We start from the raw sequence: 25,279 nt of genomic DNA on the forward strand, positions 1-25,279 counted from the left end.
CTTCCTGCTCCGGAGCTGTCAGCGCACCCGCACGGGAGACCGGCACCATGGACGCGACCAGGGCAGGTGAGTGGGGGCTGGGGGAAAGTTTGCCCAATCCTGGCTCTTGTCCCGGGGGGGTGAGGGGGTCGTTTGCCCGTGAAATTTCATCTCTCTGACCTGACGCTCCACACTAATGCAGGGGTAAGGGTAGGCGGTAAGTTAGCAGGTTAAACACGCGGCAAAACTGCAGGTTAAAAAAGCGATAATCGGGGAGCATGTTACTGTATGGGAGGGAATAGCTAATCCGATAGTTTACATCTCATATACATGCTGTGGGCGGAAAGGGTTTCCCATTGATTTAAAGAAGCATAAGGATGGGTTAAAAGGGATTGTGAATCGCGGGTTGGACTAACGCGGCCAAATTGTGAGTAGAAAGCGGGTTAGAAGCAGGGTAACCGCGGCCGCACTTTACTGTATCGGCCTGTATGTTACTATCAGCCCGATCCAGTAAAGTCCGTGGGAGAGCGGACTAACGCCCGCTCTCCCGGCGCGCGCACCGGCCCCTTGCCGGTGCGAGCGATCCAGTATTTAAATTAGGCGACGCGGTGCAAACGAGGAAAAGGAGGCGCTAGGGACACTAGCGCGTCCCTAGCGCCTCCTTTTGGCCGGGAGCGGCGGCTGTCAGTGGGTTTGACAGCCGACGCTCTATTTTGCTGGCGTCGGTTCTCGAGCCCGCTGACAGCCACGGGCTCGGAAACCGGACGCCGGCAAAATTGAGCATCCGGTTTTCGGCCCGACAGCCGCGGGCCGAATTCAAAATTTATTTTTTTTTTTACTTTTGGGGACCTCCGACTTAATATCGCTATGATATTAAGTCGGAGGGTGCACAGAAAAGCAGTTTTTACTGCTTTTCTGTGCACTTCCCTGGCGCCGGAAGAAATTAGCGCCGACCTTTGGGCGGCGCTAATTTCTTAGAGTAAAATGTGCGGCTTGGCTGCACATTTTACTTACTGGATCGCTCGGGAATACCTAATAGGGCCATCAACATGCATTTGCATGTTGAGGGCGCTATTAGGTGCCGCGGGTGGGCCGCGTGTTTTCCTCCCCTTACTGAATAAGGGGTAAGGGAAAACACGCGTCCAGAGCAGGCTGACAGTGCGCTCCGACGGGGCACACTTTACTGGATCGACCTGTATGTAAGGATAGTAGCTGCTGCTCCGTGCAGGTTGCCCCCATGCCTTCTTTAGGGTTAGAAGCTGCCACTCCGTGCAGCTTACTTGCATGCATTCTGTTAATAGGCGTAACTGCATTGGGCGGCGATTACTACCCCTAGGTTAAACAATGAGATACCTGGGTGATGTACAGTGTTTACAAAGCACTAAGCAAAGCGTTTTTAATACATATCAATAACTTAACATTACAAAAAATAATTATATCAAGGAAAGCAACCCTTATATCCAAATGCCCAGACCCAAGTGAGTGTATCGTCTCATTTCAGTCGCTTGCTGACCTGAAATTCTCCCGAATTAAATTTGTAATTGCTAACAAGGGTGCAAATGACTTGTCGGACCCAAAACCCTGGGTGGCAGAGAAATACGCATTGGTTGAAGAGGGAAAGGTTCCCCCCCCCAGCTTCACTGAGCACAGCAGTCAGGGTCGGGGCGGCAGAGCCCCCGTGTCAGCCGTCTCTCTGAATGAGACAGGCTGAGGGGAGCCATCACCCGGCCCGCCCTCGAGAGGCAGAGACGCACACAAGCACAGAGGATGCATGCGGACAGGGACCTCCTGCAGGGTCGGTTACTGAGCGGCGGCGGGGGAGAGACCGGCGCTCTACTCCTGGCACGGACTGCCAAACATACCTCAGGCTCGGCCGGTAACAGCCAGAGACATCCTTTGGCCGCTAGCGCGTGCCGGCCAGGCTGCGTCTCCCGCCTCGGGGCCGGACCCGAAAGGCTCTGGGAAGAGACGCTGCGCGCGCGCCTCTATCCGCGCTCCGGCCGGCGGCAACAGCGGCTCCAGGCAACGGTCGCAGAGGCTCCGCCTCTCCCCCCTACAGCACTTCCGGATCCGGGAGGCGGGCTGGGAGAGTGGAAAAAAAAAAAAAAAAAAAAAGTTCAGGTCACTGAAAAACAAAACGAAACGAAACAAACAGCCAATTTGCCCTAAAATCCCAGGAAAGCAGCCCGAGTCAAGCTACACAAGGGCTAGGGGGCCCAGGTGGGAACGGGAGCCCCAGAGCCAGCTGCGCGCCTCTGATGTCAGCCATTATGCAGTAGCGCCCTTGCGTGTCACTTCCCTCCGCTGCCCGCCCCCCCCCCTCCCCTCCCCCTCTCCCTCGAAGCCATGCACTGAACGCGGAGAGCGAGAGCCCGGGCCGCCCTGGAGCCCTGCTCGCCGGCTGGCAGCCATGCTGTGGACCGAGAGCCTGGCTGCCTCCTTGTCGGCCATCTTCCTGCTGCTGCTGGTGCTCAGCCGGAGCCCCGTCTTCTCCGCGGTGGCGCTGGCTGGCCTCTACTGCCTGCTGGCGCTCTTCAGGTTCGAGCCGGTGCCGGCCTCTCGGGCTCTGCAGGTCCTGAAGCCCAAAGGCAGAGTGTCGGTCATTGCCCACCGAGGAGGCGGCCACGACGCGCCCGAGAACACGCTGGCGGCCATCCGACAGGTCAGAGGCTGCCTTAGCTCCTTGGTGTTCTCGTTGGAGCAAGTGCAGTTCAGGGGGTTGGGGGTAAAGCTCTCCCAGTCTCCCGGGGAGCACTGGACGGCAGGGTCATGCGAACGCCTGTGGTGGGTTTGAAATCCGAGGCTGCCGGAATGATGGAAGGGCCCGAGTTCAGCCTCTGGGAAAAAGCCTTTGTCGGGATAAGCCCCAACCTGCCGGTGTGCAGAGCTGAAGTGCTCGTCCCACTTCCAGCTTTACCGTCTTCCTAGCCTGTTTGCATCTCCCTATCCGTGTACCAGCCATACCAATCAATGGCACCGCCATTGGACAAGAGGTTATTTACTTCATTTAGGAAACTAAATGTAAATGCGTGTGGATACCATGAAAAGATTAACACAGAGCTACAACTGAATATTTGTAGATTAAGATTCGGCATGTTTTCCTCTGGGCTTGATGGACTCAGTGTGGTAAATCCTATGTATTTATGTAGATTAAAGAAAACTTAGCAAGCTTGCTATAGTTCCTGCAAACATATTGAGGGTAAATTTCAAAGGGGGTTCTGCAGGTAAAGCAGTGCTTTGTTTGCAAAAATGGTCTTTTGGAAAGTTGTGCTGCTAATATGCATGTAAAAAATTAGGTTTCATACACACTTTGTTTTTCCTGTAACCCTCTCTGTGATTCCCTTTAAAATTCTGATAACGGCCATAAGCAAAACAGAATCTGATTGGTTTAGAGGTGTCTGTGTGTGAGAGAGGTAACTTCTACAGCGTTGGTCTTGTTTTATGCATATTTTAATGTTTATTTGTCTTTTGTGTTGATTAAATTATGAATGTTTTTTTCCATAAGCACTGAAAAGGGTATAAATAGGGTGAAGGTAGTCCAGAGAGAGGCTACCAAAATGGCTCAAGTTTTGCACCAAAGTCCATTTGAAATGAGACGTAAGGACCTTAATATATGTACAGTGGGTTATGATAGAAACATTGAGATATCTCAAAGATATAAATCAACACCACAAGCAAATATTTTTCAGAGGAAAGTATGCACTAAAACAAGAGGGCATGGTATGAGGCTTCCAGCATTGAGGAGGGCTAGGGCTGATAGGAGCAATAGCAGAAAATATTTCTTCACGGAACGGGTTGTAGATGCATGAAATGGCCTCCCAATGAAGGTGGTGGAGACAAAAATGGTATTGAATTCAAGAAAGCATGGCATAAGCACAGAGGATCATCAGTGGTGAAGGAGCAGCTAGGGATCAACTGGGGTCTATTGCATTACACTAGGAGTTAGGTGGGGTGGACTGGATGGGCCTGATAGTTTTTGGCTGCTTTCATATCCTGTACCTGGTAGAAACAGGGTTGGAAGGTTGCAGTACTGCAAACAACTCAGCCTTTACTCCCTCCAGAGCAGAGGAAAGTAGAAAAAGAAAAGGCAAATAAAGGAATAGAAGCATGATAATATCTTTTGGGTTCATACCGCACACACTAGGAATCCCCTGGGGGCTCACTTGCATGCTCACAGGATTACCTGGGAGCCTAATCCACACACACTCTCTGGAATTATACCTGGGGAGCTGGCACCCAGGAGTTTGCCCAATGTAAACACACCCACTGGCCAAAAGTGGGATTTACCCAAGTAGATAGATATATGTGTGTGTGTGTGTACAAGAAAGCTTACATTCCTAATTGATGTCGAAAACAAGGGCCTAAAGAATCCATTTGCTATTTCCAGAAGTCTGTATGATCTAAACTCCTACTTTTATACTGAAAACCTAGCAACTGCATGAGACTGGAATTTGCAGCTGCTCAAGGCAGACATCATACCCCTCCCTCAGCATGCTTATCAGTTCACACCTCTTGGCCTAGTATGTCTATCAGTTGTTTACTTTCATACCTGGGAACTGCCTTGGCACTTACTCCAGTTCTCAGATTCTTGCTTGAGAATACTCAAAAACATATTAGCATAACATTTCTACATGGTTCTCAAATCAGTTCTCAGAAGCATTTTATTATAAGCAACTTTTCCCTGTTCTGCATCTATAACTCTTTTTGAGTCAGGATGAGTATGGCCATCACCCATTTTTGAGTCGGGGTGAGTATGCCATTACCCAGACAGATTAAAAAAGAACCTTATTACAGTACAGCAGGTTTCTGCTGGCTTGGGGGACCTGCGGAGCCAGATATTTGGATAACAGCCTCCTAAGCTTTGATAGTTTAGATTATTACAAAGCTTTTATGTAATACAGGGAAGGTAGGGGATGCTAGGTATTGGATTCCGTATGGGATCCTGTATTCTCATCTACTCAGGAAGTTGGAGATCTAAGAAAGAAGAATAAACAAACCTACTGGATGAGGAGTGATATCCTACAGATAGGCATGTTTCTATAGCTGGAATTTGAGAGAGATCCTTGCAGTATAGACAGGAATAACTGAGCAGATTGGATGGGCCAATGTTTCATTTTCTGCTGTCATCTGTCTTTCTAGAATTGCTTTAGCGTGATTATTACCACTTGCAAGGTACTCATCTTAAATACTGGGTAGTTATGTGCTGCGTTCTGAGGGCTATTTTTGTGGTTTGTTACTATGCAGAATGACTCATTCCAGATTAAGAGTTTGAAAGAGCTTTCTATCTGCCATTAAAACATTTTCAGCAAAGCGGAATGCTGTTCAGAATAGTGCTTCATGGCTTTTTGTTTATTTATTAAAAAAGTGCAAAGGATTTTTTTATGCCTGCCTTTTTTTTTTTCCTCTATTCTATCTTGGTTGTTCCGTTATCACAGTACACCAAAGAAACTCTTCAAATACTTTACTGAATGGGAGGTATTGTCTGCATTGGGCAGGTATTTATTTACACTGCAGTTTACCGTGTTCTTTTTCTTAGGCAGCTATAAATGGAGCAACAGGCGTGGAAATTGATCTGCAATTCACCGCAGATGGGGTTCCCATCCTAATGCATGACTGTAAAGTAGACAGAACAACAGATGGCTTCGGCAGTTTGCAAAGGTTCACCTACGCCGAGCTCAGTAGGCTTAACCCAGCTGCAAATCACAGATTGAAGTGAGTGGTCAGCAGTTCTCATGGTGGCGGCATAGACCTTACCTTCTCTCTCACTTCTTCCCCACTCCTCTAGGTACTGGGTCAACATTGTGGTATTTGCCATTCAGAGAGGCAAAAAATTCAGCATTGCACAGCATATACACAATATTAAGCTCCAACATTGTGTTTTATTACTAGATGATAAATTAAGTTGGCAACATAGAAACATACTGTTGGTTTGCAGTTAGAAATACATATAGCAAGATTTCAACAGCACGGGACTTCATCTTGCAAAAATGGTTGCAGATTTATTCACAGGGATGGTAACTAACAGCCACATGGGCGCACATGTTCGCGTGTTTGCCAGCTCGTATCCAGAGATGTGGCCATTTTATAACACACGCGCTTATATGCGCACATAATATAAACTAGGGTGTACATGTGTGCACAATTTCAAATGGACGCGGCATGCGCACGCAAATGCACCCTCTACGGGGGATGCGCACGGACGCCGTACCCTATTTTCCCAATTTTCCCAGTTTAGGGGTAGCACATCCAAGCCTCCCTTTCCCCCTGTTGGCCCCAGCCCTTAAAACCCTGATGACTAGACTAAAGGTATGCGGCAGGGGACCCCCAGCACACCCCTGTGCGTGCAACTACATCCCTCGGCCTGACCACACCCACACCCTGCCCCCTTTTCTGAACTTTCCACTTGTGCGCATAGCGGGAGAGACGCATGTACATGGGTGGCTTTCAAGATCCGTGCAGCACGCCGCCCCCACTTTTGCGCACGTAGGGCTTTTAAAATTCACCTATACCCGTTCTTCAAATTAGACAATTGGGAAGTGTGCCGGTAGTTAAGTAGATGCATTCTAAGAGATCTGAAGAATGCAACTACACCTTTTGTAATCACTGTGATAGTGTTTATATATCACACACACACACCCTCGTGTAATTTTGTAAAAGAAAACTACCCTATGTGGAGAACGTATGGCAAATAACGCGCAACTTGCATTGCGTAAAACAGAAGAAACAGTAAACTTCTCATTTGATGCAGGATGAATGTTAGTGCGTGCACTGTGTACTTCTAATGTAATGCCCAATGACAAGAGGGTACAGGTTTCTTTTATGTAAAAGTCGCCCGTGTTTACTGCCCCATTCCTCCTCTTCTTACATAAATACAATGTATGCGAAGGTAAAGAGAGGCACAGAAAGAAAAGAATTGGTTGTAAAAGTCCTCGGGGATGATGTCAGTGCACAAATTCCTCCAGTTTTCCCCAGTGTTAATTCTATTGAAATTTTCAAAGATTTTTCTTAAGTCTGGAACAGCTTTTGTACTAGAACTTTGATACATCAGTCTCAAACAATTTTAGAAGCAAGAGCTAAAGGTGACTTCACGGGATTATGTGGTCCATGCACATGCTTCCAGGCAGGATCCACGGGACTGTGTTATCGCATATATGTTTCTGATCTATTTTTAAAATCCTGTACAGGAGATTTCCACCACCTCCCTAGGTCACGTCCATGCTGAACTACCTTTACGTTTAGAAAGTTATTCCGCCGTCTGCACTAAGTCTTCCCTGCCATCGCGTCTTGTTCTTTCGCCAGTGGAAATTGAGAATGGCCGATTGCCATCCTTGTCTTTTGCCCCCACCTCTTTGACTTGTGCGAAGGCTGCTAGGAGGTCACTCCTCGCTCTTCTCTTTTATGCGCTGTATGCGTTCACTTCCTCCAGCCTTCCCTCGCACATCAGATTATCTGCGCCTCTCCAGCTTTTTGCTTTTTTCCTTTAGACTTTCTTCACATCATTCTTCAAGCATGTGGCCGAAAGCTGGACACAGTACTCCAGGAATGGCCAGCTTCACTTTCTATCAGTAACTTTTTTTTTTTTGCTCATAGTATGCTGGCCTGCATACTAAGCAAATGAATTAGATAAGACAAAATATGACTTGGGATAGGAATTGATGCCCCTACTTGGGAATTCCCTGTAAACAGTATTTTGGCCTTTGGCACAGGTTGGGCCCCAGCCTCTCCACTGATTGCTAAACAGAGCACGTTGGACGTGTGTACACTGGATCAGATCCTTCAAGGTATTTACTGTTTGTCTTCTCTGCAGACACAAGTTCCGTAATGAAAAAATACCAACCTTGCGGGAAGCGGTTCTGGAATGCATAAAGAACAACCTTACCATCTATTTTGATGTGAAAGGCAACGCAGAAGAGGTAGGCCCCTTTTCTCCACAGGTTTCTAACTGTATGATCTTTTGTTAGAAATGTTATACATGGTTCTAGTGACTATAGTGCTCAGGAAAGGCTACCATATTGACAGTACTGGAAACCAACGTTCTCCATTTATCTGTGGAATATATATACAGGATGAGAGCAATAGTGCATGCAGTCTTGCTATAATGTGCCTCTTCCCTTCTCTGGAGGCTGATTCAGTCAGGAAAAGGAGTGCAGAGGACTAGTACCCAGCGGATAGTGAGACTTGGCAGACTGAAGAAGGTGCATATTGCCCTGCTTTTAACCCCTCTCCTTTTCCAAAATGTCAACATTTCACTTTTCACCCCCTCGTTAAGCAGCACAGGAAAAAAAATTGACTTTTGGGGGGGGGGGGGGGAGGCTTCTGAAAGAGATGCCCCCATCAAAGATTTGTAGTCATTCATTTGTGTTCCCTTTATTTTGGAACTAGTGCCTTCTCTTTCTCTTAAAAGAACGTTTGCTTTTCTTCTCTTTCTCCCTGCTAGGCTGCTGAAGCCCTACGACGCATTTATTTGGAATTCCCTCGACTCTACAACACTAGTATTGTTTGCTCATTTCAACCAAAAGTCATCTACAAGGTGCTTAATGTTTTTCATCTCCTTACCTAGACTAAACCCATCCTTTCTTAACATTCAGACAGGTTAATCCACACCAGTGGGTTATGCACCTCTACCAGCAGATGGAGCAACGCTGACGTCACAGAATATAGATACCCCTGCAGTGACATCAGCCCCCTAGTATTTCCCATCTCCAGCAGATGGTGGCCGTATATCTTCTTACCGGGGATTGCTTTAAAAAAAAAAAATAAAAGGAGGAAATATATTCACCCCACTCTCCTCCCTCAGTCGAGATTTCCTGAGGTGATATCTGTGGACCCCTCCTTCAGTACTGTGCCTTGGTCAGTAGCTGTTTTTTCCGGCATGGACTTAGCTGTAGAAAGAGAAACAGCCGAGAGGCTGGAGGGTGCAGGAAGCCGAGCGTGGCTGTGAAGGCCTTTGCCCCTCCCCCCGCAACTGGAGACCGACTCTTTGCTCAGCAGGGATGGGCTGGGGGTGGGGGGGGGGGGGGGGGAGAGGAGGGCAAAAGGAAAGAGGTGATGGGAAGAAATGAGATCGAATTATCTGGTACATTCGGGCCGATACTGTGTCGCGCGCCATTTTACTGTATTTTAATTTATTAAAATTAGGGCCGGCAGTAAAAAGAGGCGCTAGGGACACTAGCACATCCCGAGCGGCAGCTGTCAGCAGGTTTGACAGCTGACGCTCAATTTTTCCCGCGTCTGTTCTCGAGCCCGCTGCAGCTTGTCTCGGTGGCTGCAAAATTCCAATCTGGCTCGTGGCATGGAGCTGGATGTTCTGGATTAGTTGATTCTTACTACCGATGCCAGTGTTTCTGGATTGGGGGGGGGGGGGGGGGTGCTGGTCCTTGAGCAGCTATCGGGAGCCCTTGAATGCACATAGCTGGTGTGCTGTAATGTCAGTGATGCACTCGCCTACAAAATGTCATGGGAAGTGCCTGCGATCCACATGTGTGGGCTGACCGATTTGGTGAAAGCAATAAATGCTCTGCACATGATCCTTGCCTAAAAAATCTGGCGAGAATAGAAGTTCAAATAGCAAGTCTTTGATACAGCACAGAATTTGGATTAGACTTGCATGTTATGGTAGAATAAGGATGGGGAAGGGCTAATTGTGATCCAGAATCATGATTAGTTGGGTGACTCTTAATTCTGATTTTTTCATTCTGCTCTTTTGTTACCTTATTTTACTCTTGTTTTCCTTATATTCAAAATATTCTTTCAGATGAGACAAGCTGATGTGAATGTTGTGACGGGTTTGACTCATAGACCCTGGAGCCTTAGCCATTTTGGAGATGGCAAGCCATATTACTCTTCCGTTGGGAAACATTACTGGTACATGTTAATGGACATCCTCTTGGACTGGAGCCTAAACAATATCCTTTGGAACCTGTGCGGCATTTCAGCTTTCTTAATGCAGAAAAATTTCATTTCACCGTAAGTATTCAATTGCAAACTGTTATCGCTGTATTATTTGTTTGTAGGTAGTTTTATTGGTATTGGAAGCACAGCTCATTAAGCGTGTCCTTTTTTCTAAATTGGTGCAAATTTAGGAAAAACATCAGAAAGAGGTGGAAAGCAAGACTTGTAGACAATTGTCTGGTTTTTAAAGCATTTTAGAAAAATGGGTGGATAGGATGTTGTTCATTTCAGGGCTGATTCGAAATCTTCATAGAAAAGGCTGAAATGGGTCAGACTGAAAGGCCAGCACAGCCTTATCAAGCATATAAGATCCATCTACATGGAGCATGAGTGATTATAAAAGGTCTGAGCTTTCTCCTTTGAATAATGGATGCTTTAAATTGTCTTGGATTGGAATGCTGTACTCTGCAATGTGCATTATTTGATTATGACATCACTGTTATATACATGGTAACATTTACTCTGAGCCTCCCTCCAGCTTCATATCAGGGTCTCTTGTCCTTGAGCTTACTATGCTATCACCTTTCATCTCATGGAAGCCAGACCTATTTGAATATTTCTATCGTATATAGCACCTAACCCACCCACCCCCACACACACACATACTTTTTTCCTTCTTTATTCTAGTGATACACTGTAATTATGTGCATGATACAGCATTCCAGAACAGGCTATTGTAATACAGCCACAGATGGGAAAAGTCCAATGTAACATTTTTTATAGGATGAAGAAGAGACAGGAGCCAGTAAGACCGATAAACTGGCCCTGGGTATGTACCGGTACATTTGTAACAGTATTTAACTTTTTGATAGAGAGTTTGTGCGCCAGTGGAATGCAAGAGACGTTGAAGTGGTTGCCTGGACAGTTAACAGCGCTTCTGCGAAGTCGTACTTTGAGTCGGTGCTTCATAGCAGCTATATCACGGACAGCCTGGTGGAAGACTGTGACCCTTTCTACTAACTTTGCACCACTGGAACTTTTTCTGTTTGGTTTAAAGCATTATAATCCTCTAGATGCAAATCAAAGTACTAATTTACCCTGTGTTTTGATCATGCAAAAAAAAGTTGAGACCTCGTATGTTAAAAAAAAAAAAAAAATGAATTTGCTGACAGGATCATTTCTTAAAGAAAAAATTAAGCTCGGTCAACCAAAAAGTCAGTCAATTTGAACCACTCGGCTTCCTTTACATAACATAATTTATATGTCAGTGCAAAGAGCCATATACCCTTTGCAGGAAAAAAATAATTTTCTAATATAAAATTGTTAGTGATGTTTCCTTCAAGTGTTGCCATTTTTCTGCTCCATGCTGGCTACATGTGTTGTTGCAGCCTCCCAGAGAGCTAATCACAGAATATTGGTGTGACATGCAGTAGATGAAAAGTTAAACTACTCATTTTCTTTTGAAAAGTTACATTTTTTCCTGTAAAGGGTGTTTAGCACTATGGAATCTGATGGCGTTAGCAAAAGGAGCCATTGGGCCAGCCCGGTTTATCCAGTGAAAGAAATCCATCTGGGAAAAAGAGCTATTCTAATCAGATCTGCCCTCTCTTTATCAGTCCCAGGGAACATCTTTCAATTAGTTAATGGAATGATGGCCGGGCCTTGGTTTGGCTGGATCCTCTCTGCTCTTTTACCTCTCAGGCGCCTGGGTGGCTTTGCTGAAGAGGTGCTAGAGTAGCAAGCAGCACTACCATTATGTGACTGTAGCCAAGCAGTTCAACATCGTCAACTTTTATCAGTTAAAGTGGCACTAAAACTGTAATCCCACAGAAGCCACAAAGTTCCAAATGAAGACATCTAAGGCTTTGGTCGGTGCTAGCAGAGAAGGTGCAGTCCAGTCAAATCTTAAAGGAGAGACATTGACCCTGCTCGACCTTGTTATTGTCCAAACCTTGAATAATTCTTATTTTTGGAGGCTCACATTCAACCAGTACCTCTAAATAGTTTCACCTTTTTGTGTTTTTGTATAAATTTGGGGTTCTGTTACGTACACTGTCCAATACATTTAGTATCTGGTTTATGCTTTCAGTATGTCTGTCAGCATTATTGTGCTTCAGAATTCCCCTTAAATATTTAGAGGTACATTTTTAAAGCTTAAATTGTGACCTGGATGAGTTAAATCCGGGATTATGAGGGCAGCATGGCCGAATCTGCTAAAGTGGTTTTTCAGCCAAATTAAAAATTTGTATGTACTTCTACAACATGCATACTTTTTTCCAAGTAAAAAGCGTTTCCAGGGGGTGTAACTTGGCTGGGGAAATTTAAAAAATGCACACACCCAGTCAACCCATCTCCTTTATGTACTGCTGGAGATGCCAGGCTGGATCAAACCCAGCTGGCTGACAGTGGCCAGCCTGGGTCACAAGTACAGGGCAGATTTCCCCCCCCCAAATAAAATAGTCCTATTTGTTGTTGATCACTCCAGGGATGAGCGATGGCTTTTCCAAGTCTACCTGGCTAATAATTGTTCATGAACGTTTTCTCCAGGAACTGAATCTCTTTTAAAGCCCACTATGCTCTGACCACGTCTTCCAAGATTCCACAGCTTGATTGTATGCTGAGTGGAAAATATGCATTCTATGAAATCCGCTGGTTGTGAGCCTCTTAGATTTATACCTTTAAGTACACTTTTTATCCACATGCTCTTCAAACACAGTGCAGGTAATTTGTGTTTGAAGATCAGATAAGCTTGTGTGAGCTGAAAAGCACACGCAGATTTTTAGGCAGCTTATTGAAAATGGTCTTATTTCTATAACTTGAAAATCTTCCTGTTCATTTTTTGTGAAAAGGATCAACTGTAAAGGCTATCAATGGACCAAAAACAGTATAAAAAAAAAGATTTTGCATAAAAACAGGCCCATCATCTCAATTATTAAATGACTAGATAAGCTTCAAACAGCAGATGTACCACAGAAGCTTAAAGTCACATAAATGTTTGTAATCATTGCAGACCTGAAACACCAATACATCAAATCTTAAATAGCGGCTAATCCATGTCAGCAGCAGGTCTTATATTTGTAAGTTTTAGTTTACTTTTCCCCCTTCAAAAAAATGCCAAAGCAAACGGACTTGAGTCAAAGTTTGTGATACACAAAACAACCATTGCCTGTAAATCTCTATTGTCTTTTTACCTACAGTTGTCTATAAATATTGCTGCATAGGTTTTGGGTTGGGGTTTTTTTTTTTTCAAACTAACTAAAAATATTGTTTGTCTACTGGTGTTCTCTTACTGTAAATCACTGGAAAGCAAAGTTTAGATTGGAGGTGCTAATAAATCTTTAGGATATGTAACCATTTAAGGCTTTAGCAAATAGTTTTTGAACTGTGAACACCCTGCACTGAGATGAGACAGCCACTGTATCTATCATTCCAGATCTAACCTGCTGTTAAATGCCTCCAATGACAGAGGATTCCCTGTTTCCCTTACTTATTTGTTGTTTACAATTAAAAATAATTTTTGAAGGCCTCTGCTGCTGCAAGTTTAACCCATTATTGATCCCTGGTGGAGAGTGAGAACAACTTGTCACTGTTCTCGCTGTGAACCCCCTTTATATATTTGAAGACTGCTAGAAGTTTGGACATTTCTGCCTTTGCTGAAAGCTGCTGTCTGACAGGCATTGACTGTATTTTGTGATTTTCAGCAAGCAGCAATGTGGTTGCTAAAGGCACAGTGCTGCTATCAGAATGACTGTGTGTTGTTTTTTTTTTTTTATTGTTATGCTATAACATCCACAGATAGCTCGCTGTTTCTGTGAGATGCATTAAAGTAATGTTCCAGAATATAAAATGCTGGCACAGGATTAAAAGAACAGTTGCTGAAATGTTGCATTTATAATGGAAAAAACTTGATCTATTTATATTGGGAACTGTATAAAAAGGACTTTGCCTTCTACTGGGAAAAGACTCTAATATTTAAAAATAAGCTCATAATGGACCTTCTTTTCCATAGGCACAGGATGGGAACAACTTTCCGAGGAAGGCAGGTTTCTATTTCTTGTTAGTGGGTGAAGAGTGGGCTATTGACTAGAGTAATCCTACCAAGTACCTTGTTTGGAATTTGACTGCATTTTTTAGACCCCTTTCATTTAAATGTTTCATGTTATTTGATTAGTTTACTACTTAAGTTTCTAGTGCTGTCTCTTCTTCATAACCACCTATCTCCGTACCTCCATCTCACTGTCCTCCTTCCCATTACCTCAGTTACCTCCTCTTCTCTGATTTTCACTTGCTATTTGTCCACCTTTCACTCTCTCCCTCTTCTCAAGAGAAATCAATAAAAAAAATGTAGTTAATGTAAGTCAATTTTGCCATTGGATTCTTTTAGGGGTGGGCTATGCAAGCATGTTTCATGGACTTAATAGACCTCTGCTCTTCTTTCAGCCTCATCAGGTATGTGACTAATTACAAAATATCTCCTGATGCTTGCCAGCATGAGCACCCAACATCCAGTCTAGGTCAAGCTTAGCCAGTTTTGTGAAAGTGGTTCTCTTCTCTCTTTTTTTTTGAGCCAGCCCATTCCTCCTCGTCCTTGTATACTTCCAACTCATTTGGAAGTGGGCTAGGATCTGGTGCCATGAGCCTTCACTTGCAACTAACCAGGGATTGCCTTCTCCTATTTTATATCCCCTTCCAACTTACTTCCATCTAGAATTTGGGTGGGAGCTTGTCATTCTGTCCCCGTCCCCCCCGCCCATGCCTGCCTGCCTTGGGAACCCTTGCAGTATCTCCATCCCCAGATGGCTTGGGAAGCAGAAGACCTCAGCTGGGAATCAAACCCAGGTATCTCCACATGAGAATATGCAGCACTGCTACTCAGCCACTAGTGACTTCCTTGCCGACCTGCCCTCTGTTGATGTTCCATGAAGCTCAGACAGATGTGACTGTCATAAGTGAAGGTTAGCCCTGGCTACGTTTATCACTTCTGAGGCGCCAGCTCATGTTAAAAGGTTACTACATTCTGGGTTGCTTTCATGCTTGGTTCTAGGAGAACATCTCAAAATATTGGCATGGGCACTTGCTGTATTGAGAAATCTTGTTACAAACATTTTGGAACTGCCCCAGTCTGCAACATCACATTACAATAAAGCCGAGTTGCTTACCTGTAACAGGTGTTCTCTGAGGACAGCAGGATGTAAGTTCTCACACATGGGTGACAGCATGGAGCCTGGTCTGGAATTTTCAAACATGCCCTATAGTGAAGCTGTAGTTATCACCTTACTCCCTAGGCAGAGTCCCTCAGTTCATGATATAGTTCATACATGAAGAAATCAACTCCCAGGGGAGGAGGGTGGGTTTCATGAGGACTAACATCCTGCTGTTCCCGGAGAACATCTGTTATACGTAAGCATATCTGCTTTCTTCGAGGACAAGCAAGATGGTAGTCCTCACACATAGGTGATTCCCAAGCATGACAGGAAACCGCACACTACTGAAAGCACCACCTCTCTCCCTTTTGCCTGTGAGGCAGCCGACCCACAAAGGGGTCTAAGCAGGAAAAGAGTTGGGTTCTACAAAAAGAAAACCGTAGCAACTGAGTCACAAAATCCCAATGCATAGCAGAGGCGCTTAAGGCAGGGGAGTGATATGAATGCCAGCAAGACACATACTCCACATCATGGAAAACATTACAGAGAGGGTTTCGTATCAGTAAACCCTGACCACGATAGTAGGTCTAGAACCTCCTGGATACAGGAAAAAGTCCAGAGATGTAAACAAGAGAAGAACTTTGACGAAGACCACATAGTTTTCCTTTAGTGTTACAAGACAATTGAAAACCCAACTGGCGTCCAAGAGCTTCCCAGAAAAAAACCAGTCCATTGGCATCTGAAGGGCAGAATGCATCTGCAGAAGTGGGCCCAATGGGCAGAAAAACCAGTGGTATCCCATCTTATGGATGGCAGTGCACCTAGGGATTCACCATGCTTATGGGTAGAATCCCATGGCACAGCACCACAGGATTTAAGAGTCTGTGGCTGTGCACTGCCAAAAAGCAATCAAAGTGTTTATGATGGCGCCTTCCTCACCAGTGTTCCCTAGCACATTTTGGTGCAGAACAGATGAGGAGGCTGATACCGTGATAAGACGATGACAGAACCCTGGCATGGCTGTGTACTGCACAGACAGAGAAAATGCTGCCACACAGGAACAGTGTGGTCCTCTGTCTCTTCACTGTCCAAACCTCCACTGATGCCGATCGATTGTTGAAATGACATGGAACTCCTGCTCATGTAGAACTGATGTGAGTCCCCAGGCTCAGCGGCCTACATGGATCACCCACAGACTGCATTCTAATCTGTAAATCTTGCCAGCCCCTGACAAAGATACAAAAACAGACAGAGCAAGGAGAAAACACAGATGCTAAATTGCAGGTATCGTATTTATTTAATAAGGGGGTGGTATTAGACTACCAAGCTGCACAGAGACTGTGTCTTATGTTCAGCTGTGTTACACTCCATTTCTCTAATTTATTGAACAATTGACTTGTGAACATCGACGAGCTGCTCTTAAGATAAGTGTGGCATCAAGTTCTCAAATATTTTTTAATTGCATAAAAAAAAAGTGACAAAAAAAAAAAAGATTTGCATCACATCTTGTCAGAGATTCATTTCTGCAAATTGATGGGGCTGCCATTGGCTGATCACACTGTTCATGATTTGAAGCAGATGTGTCCTCTTAGCTATCTTCTTCCTCTTCTGCCTCTTGCCTTGCCTTCAGGGCCAGGGCCAGTGCACTGGGTGGGCTCATGTTGGTACATTGCTCTTGTTCTTCAGCAATTGCCTTTTGTTTAGCCCACATTGCAAGTGCCAGAGACCCAGACTGCTTTCTTAGTTGATGTTCTGTGTCTGCTTGTGGTAAAAGAGAGGTATTTAACATTCCAGTAACTGTACATGTTAAATTACAATGAAGTTAGCAAGTAGCACATTTAAAACAAATCAAAGAAAATTCTTTTTCATTCAAAGCACAATTAAGCTCTGGAATTCATTGCCAGAGGATGTGGCTAAGGAAGGTAGCTTATCTGGGTCCATAGACTGCTATTAGTCAAGATGACTTAAGGAATAGCCACTGCTTATTACCGACATTAGTAGCATCGGTACTTGCCACGTACTTGTATCCTGGATTGGTCACTGTTGGAAACAGGAGGCTGGACTTAATAGACCTTGGTCTGACCCAATATAGCAACTTATGTTCTTATGTATGGAAAGAGCTAGGCAAACTGAAAGTGGCCAAGGCCATAGGGCCAGATGAGGTAGGATACCGAGGGAGCTCAAAGATGTGCGGGCGAGTCCACCTGTTCAGTAGATCCCTATAAATGGGAGTGGTGCTGCGGAATTAGAGAAAAATTGTTGTGGTCCCGCTTCACAAGCGTGGTAGCAGAGAAGAGGCTGGAAACTACAAGCCGATTAGCCTCATCTCAGTGGAGGGAAAATTAATGGAGACACTGCTGAAGGAAAGGATATTGCACAATCTACAACTGGGTGGGTTGCTGGACAGAGGCAGCATGGATTCACCAGCGGAATGTCCTGTCAAACAAATTTGATTTTTTTTTTGATTGAGTGACTAGAGAATTGGATCAAGGAAGAGAGCTCAATGTGATATATTTAGATTCCAGCAAGGCTTTTGACACAGTCCCATATAGGAGGCTTGTGAATAAAATGAAAAGCTTGGGAGTGAGCTCCAAGGTGGTGGCATGGATTACAAACTGGTTGACTGACAGGAGACGGCGTGTAATGGTAAATGGAACCTATTCTAAAGCAAGAACCATGTTAAGTGGAGTGCCACAGGGATCAGTATTGGGACCAGTTCTGTTCAATATCTTTGTGAGCGAGATTGCGGAAGGGATACAAGGTAAAGTTTGTCTATTTGCGGATAATTAACCAAAACCTGACTATATCCTGTAAATAATTAATAACACTATCAGTCATTCTGCTGTATATAGTTAGCTTGGTTCTTAAATAAGATGTTATATTGTATCCTGTTATTATGTAGTTAGCTAGGTTCTCTATTTTAATGATGTTATACTGTACCATGTCATTAAGGCCAGCCTTTGACATTCTGTTTTATGTAAACCGATGTGACATAACATATCGAATGTCTGTATAGAAAATCAAATAAATAAATGAATGAATGATTGATTGATACTAAGACCTGCAACAGAGTGGACACGCCTGAAGGAGTAGAGAATGAAAAGTTATTTAAGAAAGCTGGAAGAGCGGTCAAAGATTTGGCAGCTGGGATTCAATGCCAAGAAGTGCAGAGTCATGCATTTGGGATCTGGTAATCCAAAAGAGCTGTAGCACGGACCAAGAGAGGGATCTTGGTGTGGCAGTGTCTGGTTATGTGAAGGTGGCAAAGCAATGTGACAAGGCAATAGCTAAAGCCACAGGAATGCTGAGCTGCATTGAGAGAGGAATAACCAGTAAGAAAATGGTGATAATGCCCTTGTACTACAGACCTTGGTGAAGCCTCACCTGGAGTACTGTGTTCAGTTCGGGAGCCCATATCGCAAAAAGAACAGAGGATGGAGGTGGACAGGAGAAGGGAGACCAAAATGGTGTGGGATCAGTATCAGAAGACCTGAGAGGAGAGGCTAAAGAATCTGAATATGTATTCCCTGGAGGAGAGGTGGTGCAGGGGGGATATTATGCAGAACTTTAGATAGAAAACAAACAGTAAAACTAGGGGTCATGAAATGAAATTACAGGGAGGACTACTCAGAACCAAAGTCAAGAAATATTTCTTCATGGAGAGGGTGGTAAATGCCTGGAATGCCCTTCCGGAGGAGGTGGGGAAGACAAGAACAGTTAACGTTTTCAAAGGGGCATGGGATAAACACTATGTATCCCTAAAGGCTAGAAATGGAAATAAAAGGGTGCATGGGGGTAACTTGCTGGTGCAGTTGTTACTACCCTTAACCAATAAGCCTGGATACTTTTGATGCAACTGCAACACTGCTCCCGACTTCAACGGCAGAGGGAAAAGAGGAATTAGATTTAGACAACTGAGGGCTGGGGAAATAAGCATGGGGGGTAACCTGCTACCCTTGACAGAAGGCATGGGATTATGTCTCTTAACCAATAAGCCTTGATGCTTTTGACCCAATTGCAACATCGCTCTCTGCTTTGACAGTGGGAAAAAGACTTGGATTCAGACCACAACCAATACAGGCCTTGACTTTTACAGTGTGGGGTATTGAGAAACAGACATAAGGGAAAAGGCACAGGACGGCTTCTACAGCCAAGTCCATAAGCAAAGCCCGTCAAGCAGCACTGTCTGAATTTTCAAGAAGGCTCATTGCTAGCATTGCATTTTATATGGGTTATCATAAGGCTTGGTGATAACTGCACAGAGCGGCAGTTGTTACCACAGGAAGCTTGCTGGACTGACTGGATGGACCATTTGGTCCTTTTCTGCCGTCATTACTATGTTATGTAATAGACAAGCTCAAACTAGGCATTACGCCACAGCTGTACTATGCTCCTATTTGATTGTGGTTTTTGTTAAGTGACTTCAGATAAAGGAGAAAGGACACTCCAAATCAATTCTGTTGCTGTTATAATAATTGTGTTATAGAAAAATAGTTGAATTAGATGCTGCTTGCAAAATTATAAGCATTGTTTTAAAATTTTAAACAATGTTTCAATAAATTTTGAAACTGGAAAGCATATACTGAGCTAAAATACCAAATGGAAAAAATTCTCTTAAGGATTTGTAGCTGTCTAGTATTTATTTTTTCTTGTTATCCATAATTCCCTTTGTTTATTAGCAGGGGTCTTACTTACCTTGACAGACCTGCATTCTATCTTGCATCCTGATGGAGGCCTGATAAAAAGAGATATAACATTTCCATTTTTCTTGCAATAAGGCAGTAAGATATCTTTATTCTTCTAAAAGCAGCAGTCCATAGTTGTATATGTTTAGAACTGCACTAGAGCACTGCCAAATTCTATACACTATTCAGACTGTGTACGTAGCCACATTTATTGGCACTTTATTTGCCCTATAAGAAGCTGGATTTGTTACTCTAACCAAGTAAATCCACTTCCAGCAAATAATGTGATACACAGCTTTCGTTATTGGGGTATTTTTTCATGAATTTCATTTTGTTTAATGTTTATTTTCTTTCATTTACAAAAATGAAATGAACATTTAAAAAAAATACATCCCAAATAAAATTAAAAAAAAAAGAAACTGAGCTTCCTAAGGCCTCCCATTCCCACTACCAATCCTGTGGCCAGGATTCTGCCTGACTCCCACTTACCCAGTCCAGGGGGGATTCACTGAAGAGGCCTAGGCCGAAGCCTCAGCTTTGTGTAGGCCAAGGCTGTGGTAGGTCACCGCAACCTAGGCCTAAGCCCTGCGCAAAGGCCAGGCTTCGAGGCATCAGATCCCTGAAGGAGAAGGTAAGTGGGAGCTGGGAGGTTTCCCAGCCCCTTCATTGGGCCAGGCCTAGGTTGAAATCCCAGCAGGGCCTTCAAGCATAGGCCGCAGCCCCTGCTTTGCACTTGGCCTAATTCCTAGGTGAGGCCCCAGCTTTGGGCCTGGGCATGACAGGTGACTTTTTTTTTTGTTGTTTTCAATATGAAATGTGAAAAACAAAATTTTATCAGATTTTCAATTGTTTCATTTTGAGAATGAAATAAGAAATGACAACAACATTTCCTATTTCATTTGTTACGAATGCACATCCCTACAGCTGATGTGTTAACTTCCTATAAAAACTTTGAATCTGGTCCTATAAAGGATCTTCTTTCCTATGGCATGCAAAAAGGAAGAAAGCAAATTTGTTTCCCTGTAACATGTTCTCCAAGAATAGCAGGATAACCAGCTGCACATGTGGGTGACATCATCCAAATGTGTTGACTTGGAGCACCTCCCAGACCCTTCTGGAAATCCTTTTCTAGGCATGAGCAGGAATTCCCATGCAGCTGCCTCAGTCTTATATAAAAACAAAAATATTTACAACTCAAAAAGGAAAGGAGGTTAAATCAAGTTTGCTTACTTAAATGGGGTTCGCTGTAGACAGAACAATGTGGGTGACATCATCTAACGGCACCGAATGGACCCGTTTCTCTAGCTCAGTAGTACTACTGAGTATGCATGGGAGTTCCCGCATGTCGGTATATAAAAATGCTAAATAAATAAAATAAATGTGTGCTGTCTCATGAGCAATGTTCCCTCAACTTTTTGAAAGACTGCATGTGCGAAAATTTTCTTTTTGTTCAACTTTCTATGAGCCAAGTTCAAATTTGTGCACCACGGGCCAGTACATTGCAAACAATATCTGGATTTCTTGTGGGCATATGTTTTGCTGGGTGTGCACATGCCGCACGGCTTAGAGAAAACAGTGCTCGTGAGCACCTCAGCCAATTGTAGAGCTAAGCTTTGGCTAAGTAGTTGTCTGTTCAGGGAGGTGGGTAGGATGAAGCATGGCTAATTCTTCATGCTCTCTCTTGCCTCAAGTGCATTGAATATGTCAATGGCGCTGGGGAACGGTACAGTGTTTGCATTGATAACTCCAAAAACTAAAACAAATTCTTCCTGCTTTTCTTGAGGGAGAAACGGAGAATTTTTGTGCCTCTTCCAGAATGGAGTGCATATACAATATTTGATCAGTCACACACAGTGTCCTATCAGTTTTAAATGAAACATAGCACTCTGAAAACAATTTTTCCATGCAAAGATCCAAAGTCTGGAAATCACATCGTGAGGTAAAGAAGAACAAGTCTTTTTTTTCAGGGCATATTTGATGACCATAAATTGGTGTGGTAATGAAATTCTGCTGAATGCTTCAGTTATCTGGACACAATACTTGGTGTATAACTTTTTTGCATACAGGAAGAATCAAGGATGGGGTTTTCCACATTATGCACAATCTGCAGAAGTTGGTGAACAGACACTGCCGTCAACTCCTTAGGGGCATCGGGCTATCGGGCTATCAGAGAAGATCTAGGGCTCACACTCAATCTCTAAATTAAAGGGAATGGTCTTAGCCATTATCTGCAGAAAAAAAACTGGAAGTACAGTTCCTTGAGTAGTAACCTATTCCTCTTCTGTAGAAGGGAGGAATTTGATAAGAGGTCAGGAGAATCTTCCTCTTCAAAATGTTATGACACAAGCTAGACCCAGGACACTTCAGAGCTGTAGTCTGGGATGTCACTGATCTTCAAGCAATAACCTCAATAGGCCTATCTTATGTGAATTAATTTTGAATAATTCTGTATTATATGGGGGTTTTTTTTTATTGAACAACACACCAGAGCACCACTTGCACTCAAAATTTATCAGCATACACAAAAAGTGCAAGAAAAAAGTAAGTTCCTGGTGAAGCATTTGAACTGTCACATGTCACATGTAATGTTTTATTACATGTGACAGTTCAAACGCTTCACCAGGAAATTACTTTTTTCTTGCACTTTTTGTGTATGCTGTTTTTTTTTTTTTATTGTACATCACACTGCTTTTTTGGGAAGAAATACAATTTATAAAATTAATAAACTAAATTAAACTATGACTCCTCAAGCACTGGGACATTTACATTGCTGAACAGCTGGAAAGGCTTCCTTCTCTGAAACCATTTGGCTCCAACTCAACATAGATGGAGCTGGTGCCAAGACAATGATTTCAGTGCCAAATCATTCTGTGCCATGGTGACAGTCAAAAGGACTAGTTCAGTTGGCACCATGATACTCAACCTGGCAGCTCCACCTACCTGAAGGTCTGATTGAGAGCATCTAAAATTGTATCCAATTTCTTCCTAAAGATTGCAGAGACCAAAAGTGTAAAGGTCTCCAGAGGAGAGTATAGATCCTCTTGGGTGATGTACTATTGGTTATGATTTTGAATCCTGAAGATTTGACACAGCTCATTCTCAATTTGGGAGGCTGCGCTCATCTCTTGATGTTGCTGCTTGGGAAAATGTATGCTGAATGCTTCCACTTCTCTGCTCTTGAACTCTTAATACTGAAGGAGATCGGTGCCAAGACGTCATGTCTTCGCCCAGTGTTCGATACTGTATCTGTTTGGATCCATGCTCAGTCTCAAGGAATCCTTCTCATTGGCTGAGCAGGAAGAGCATAAGGATTCCCAGCTCCTGGCCCAGTATTTCAGTCACAGCTCTGTGGATGAATGGTGCTCCTTTGGCATCAAATGATCACCAGCAGTTAGTGTGGTTCCTGGTTCTTTTGGAACTGATGCCTTCAGTGCTGGTGAGAAAGTACCAATCTCTTGTTTTTTGGAAAAGATATGGGGCAACTTAATGCTCTGAAGCTTGGCAACTCTGAATAACATCTTTGAGTAGATTCTACAACCAAAGGCATCATACTTTAGCCCCAAGCAGCATATGCAGACCTTGTGATGGTCCATGATGGGCATCTTGTGTCGGAAGCAAAAGCAAAATTTGAAGTTACTGGACTTTCTTGGCCATGGTGAAACTAGAAGATGACATTTTCACATAAATAAGTTGTCTGAGGCTTTTGAACAAATTAGTCGGGCTCAGCAGCTGAGGCAAAAGATCCCAGCAATTTAGAAAGAGCTGATAAACCTTGTTAAGTTACTATGGGATAGCAGCTGAAAGAAAATGATCATGAACAAATAAGAATGCAGTAAAGAGAGGAACCACAATGGGAGTATATTTCTGAATGCTTCTATGGACAAAAATAGACTGAGGGGGCTCTGTGAGGTGATGCCTACATGGGAATTCCTGTGTATTCTCAGAAAAAAAAACTTTTTCCTAAGGATCTGGGAGATGCTCCGTGGTGGCAGCATTGGATGACGTTACTCACATATGACTGGTTATCCTGCTTGTCCTCAGAGAATACATGTTACACGTAAGCTACTGTGCTTTCTTCTGCATGGTCTTTAGCTTATGGCAACCGAAGACAGTGTATGCATACAAAATGTTCCATCAAGTAGCCTTACAGCCTTAACATCTTGGGCTCTGATACTGTGAGATCTCAGAATCTAAGGAGAACGTGTGTGGATCAGAGACCTCCACAAGACAGTGACTGCTCCAAGAAATTCTGCTGGTGATTCAAAAGGTAATGCTCTTTGCTCCAAGCCAAAACCCCAATATTGCTTTATGGACAGCTTCATGACTTACTTTATTTATTGACAGCCGCTTATATACCGCAAAATCATAACACATCAATGCGGTTTACAAACATAAAAATCTAAAGAAACATATAAAGGACAAAATAAAAGACAAACAATTCAAAAAGCCATTCTGAAAACAACTGTAAAAATCAGGGTCAAATATCTCTTCCATTCTGTTCATTACTTTTGCCTACAATTCAGCAGCAGAACATTTGTCTCCCCTGTGGTAAAGTCTATCCTAGATCTGTGTGCTCCTGCAGTGACTTTATGATAGCACCAGAAGAAAGGCCCTGAATTTTCAGTTAAAAAAGACAGCACAACACAGTCATCATTTAACTTTTAGACTGCATTTCAAGAAAACAGAGAATATTTATGTTGGCCCAGTTGTTTTCTTTTGATCTGGAAGCTCAATGAGAAGCAGCCTCTATTGGGCTATAGCACCATGAGCCTTCGTTTACAACTAAGTAGGGATTTTTCCCATTTTATAATCCCACTCTCTTTTCTCATTCTAGCCAAACCACTGCGGCAGAACTCCTTGATTATTCACTACAGATCATGGTTTTCTCCAGACCCGGTATGCAAGCAATCGGAGTTTGGCCACTAGGTGATGTCACCATGCAATGGCTGAAACTCCCTACCCCTAGGGAAGGTTGCCAAGCAGCATTTCCAGCCTCTCTACCAGCCCGGGAAACTGAAACCCTAACAAAAAATATTTCAATTGTTGCAAGACAGGCATTATTTATTTGCCATTTTTATTTTAAAAATCCTGCACCACTCCTTTCAATCCTGCAAAACATTAGAAGTAAACTAACCTGTCTATCAAGTTTGTCCGATGGTGAATGATGCAGTTTAAGATCATCCGTTTCTTGTAGTTTACGAAGTTTCTGGAGCAAAAGCATTTTATCTTTTCCTTCCTATGACAAAATACAATTTTTTTGGTAATGCAGTGTTTGGTGATAGGACTTCCAGAAAGCATTTTCTTATTGATAAACACACACTCACACTCAATTACAATGCACTTGTCAAAACCACTCATCTTTTATTTTTTAAATCAATATATTTTGCCTAAATATCTTCATTTATATAGCTGGGATGAGAAAAATTTTAAACATAATTTTGCAAACAGGAATTTGTGTTTATAGCAAATTTTCTGTATATTCACCTTTATGAAAAATATATGAAAATTTGTATGAACCTGCTAGTTGCAATGACAGAATAAAATGTTAAAAATTCACAGCAAGGGCATCTTCTATATTTA

At 43.4% G+C, this 25,279-nt stretch overlaps 3 protein-coding genes across 17 annotated transcripts in view; 1 reads left to right on the plus strand and 2 right to left on the minus strand.

The window, feature by feature from the left end:
- The window catches only part of CCP110 (centriolar coiled-coil protein 110), a 73,711-nt gene extending 71,652 nt beyond the window's left edge, over window positions 1-2,059 (minus strand). For all 3 annotated transcript variants that reach the window (XR_003852642.1, XM_029576871.1, XM_029576870.1), the window contains exon 1: window positions 1,842-2,059. The gene's annotated coding sequence lies outside the window, so the exon portion shown is untranslated. The remainder of the gene's footprint in view (window positions 1-1,841) is intronic.
- A 90-nt stretch (window positions 2,060-2,149) lies between these two features.
- GDE1 (glycerophosphodiester phosphodiesterase 1) lies at window positions 2,150-13,396 on the plus strand. Of its 3 annotated transcripts, none has more exons than XM_029576889.1 (6): window positions 2,150-2,641; window positions 5,516-5,691; window positions 7,787-7,892; window positions 8,417-8,509; window positions 9,734-9,945; window positions 10,743-13,396. In XM_029576889.1, exons 1-6 carry the CDS (start codon window positions 2,390-2,392, stop codon window positions 10,888-10,890), a joined length of 987 nt encoding a protein of 328 aa, XP_029432749.1. In that variant the 5' UTR covers window positions 2,150-2,389; the 3' UTR covers window positions 10,891-13,396. The 3 variants fall into 3 exon arrangements, with proteins under 3 accessions (XP_029432749.1, XP_029432751.1, XP_029432752.1); XM_029576892.1 differs by having other exon boundaries at window positions 2,509-2,641; window positions 5,520-5,691; XM_029576891.1 differs by lacking the exon at window positions 8,417-8,509.
- A 2,892-nt stretch (window positions 13,397-16,288) lies between these two features.
- The window catches only part of TMC5 (transmembrane channel like 5), an 81,449-nt gene continuing 72,458 nt past the window's right edge, over window positions 16,289-25,279 (minus strand). For 8 of the 11 annotated variants that reach the window (XM_029576879.1, XM_029576880.1, XM_029576873.1 and 5 more), the window contains 3 exons: window positions 24,834-24,935; window positions 19,710-19,749; window positions 16,289-16,775 (listed from right to left, as the gene is read on the minus strand). In XM_029576879.1, coding sequence (XP_029432739.1) covers window positions 16,603-16,775; window positions 19,710-19,749; window positions 24,834-24,935 — 315 coding nt within the window. In that variant the 3' untranslated portion in view covers window positions 16,289-16,602. The remainder of the gene's footprint in view (window positions 16,776-19,709; window positions 19,750-24,833; window positions 24,936-25,279) is intronic. The other 3 variants (XM_029576878.1, XM_029576883.1, XM_029576884.1) reach the window with 3 other exon arrangements.

Source organism: Rhinatrema bivittatum, chromosome 14 (assembly GCF_901001135.1).
Source record: "Rhinatrema bivittatum chromosome 14, aRhiBiv1.1, whole genome shotgun sequence".
NCBI classification, from domain to species: domain Eukaryota; kingdom Metazoa; phylum Chordata; class Amphibia; order Gymnophiona; family Rhinatrematidae; genus Rhinatrema; species Rhinatrema bivittatum.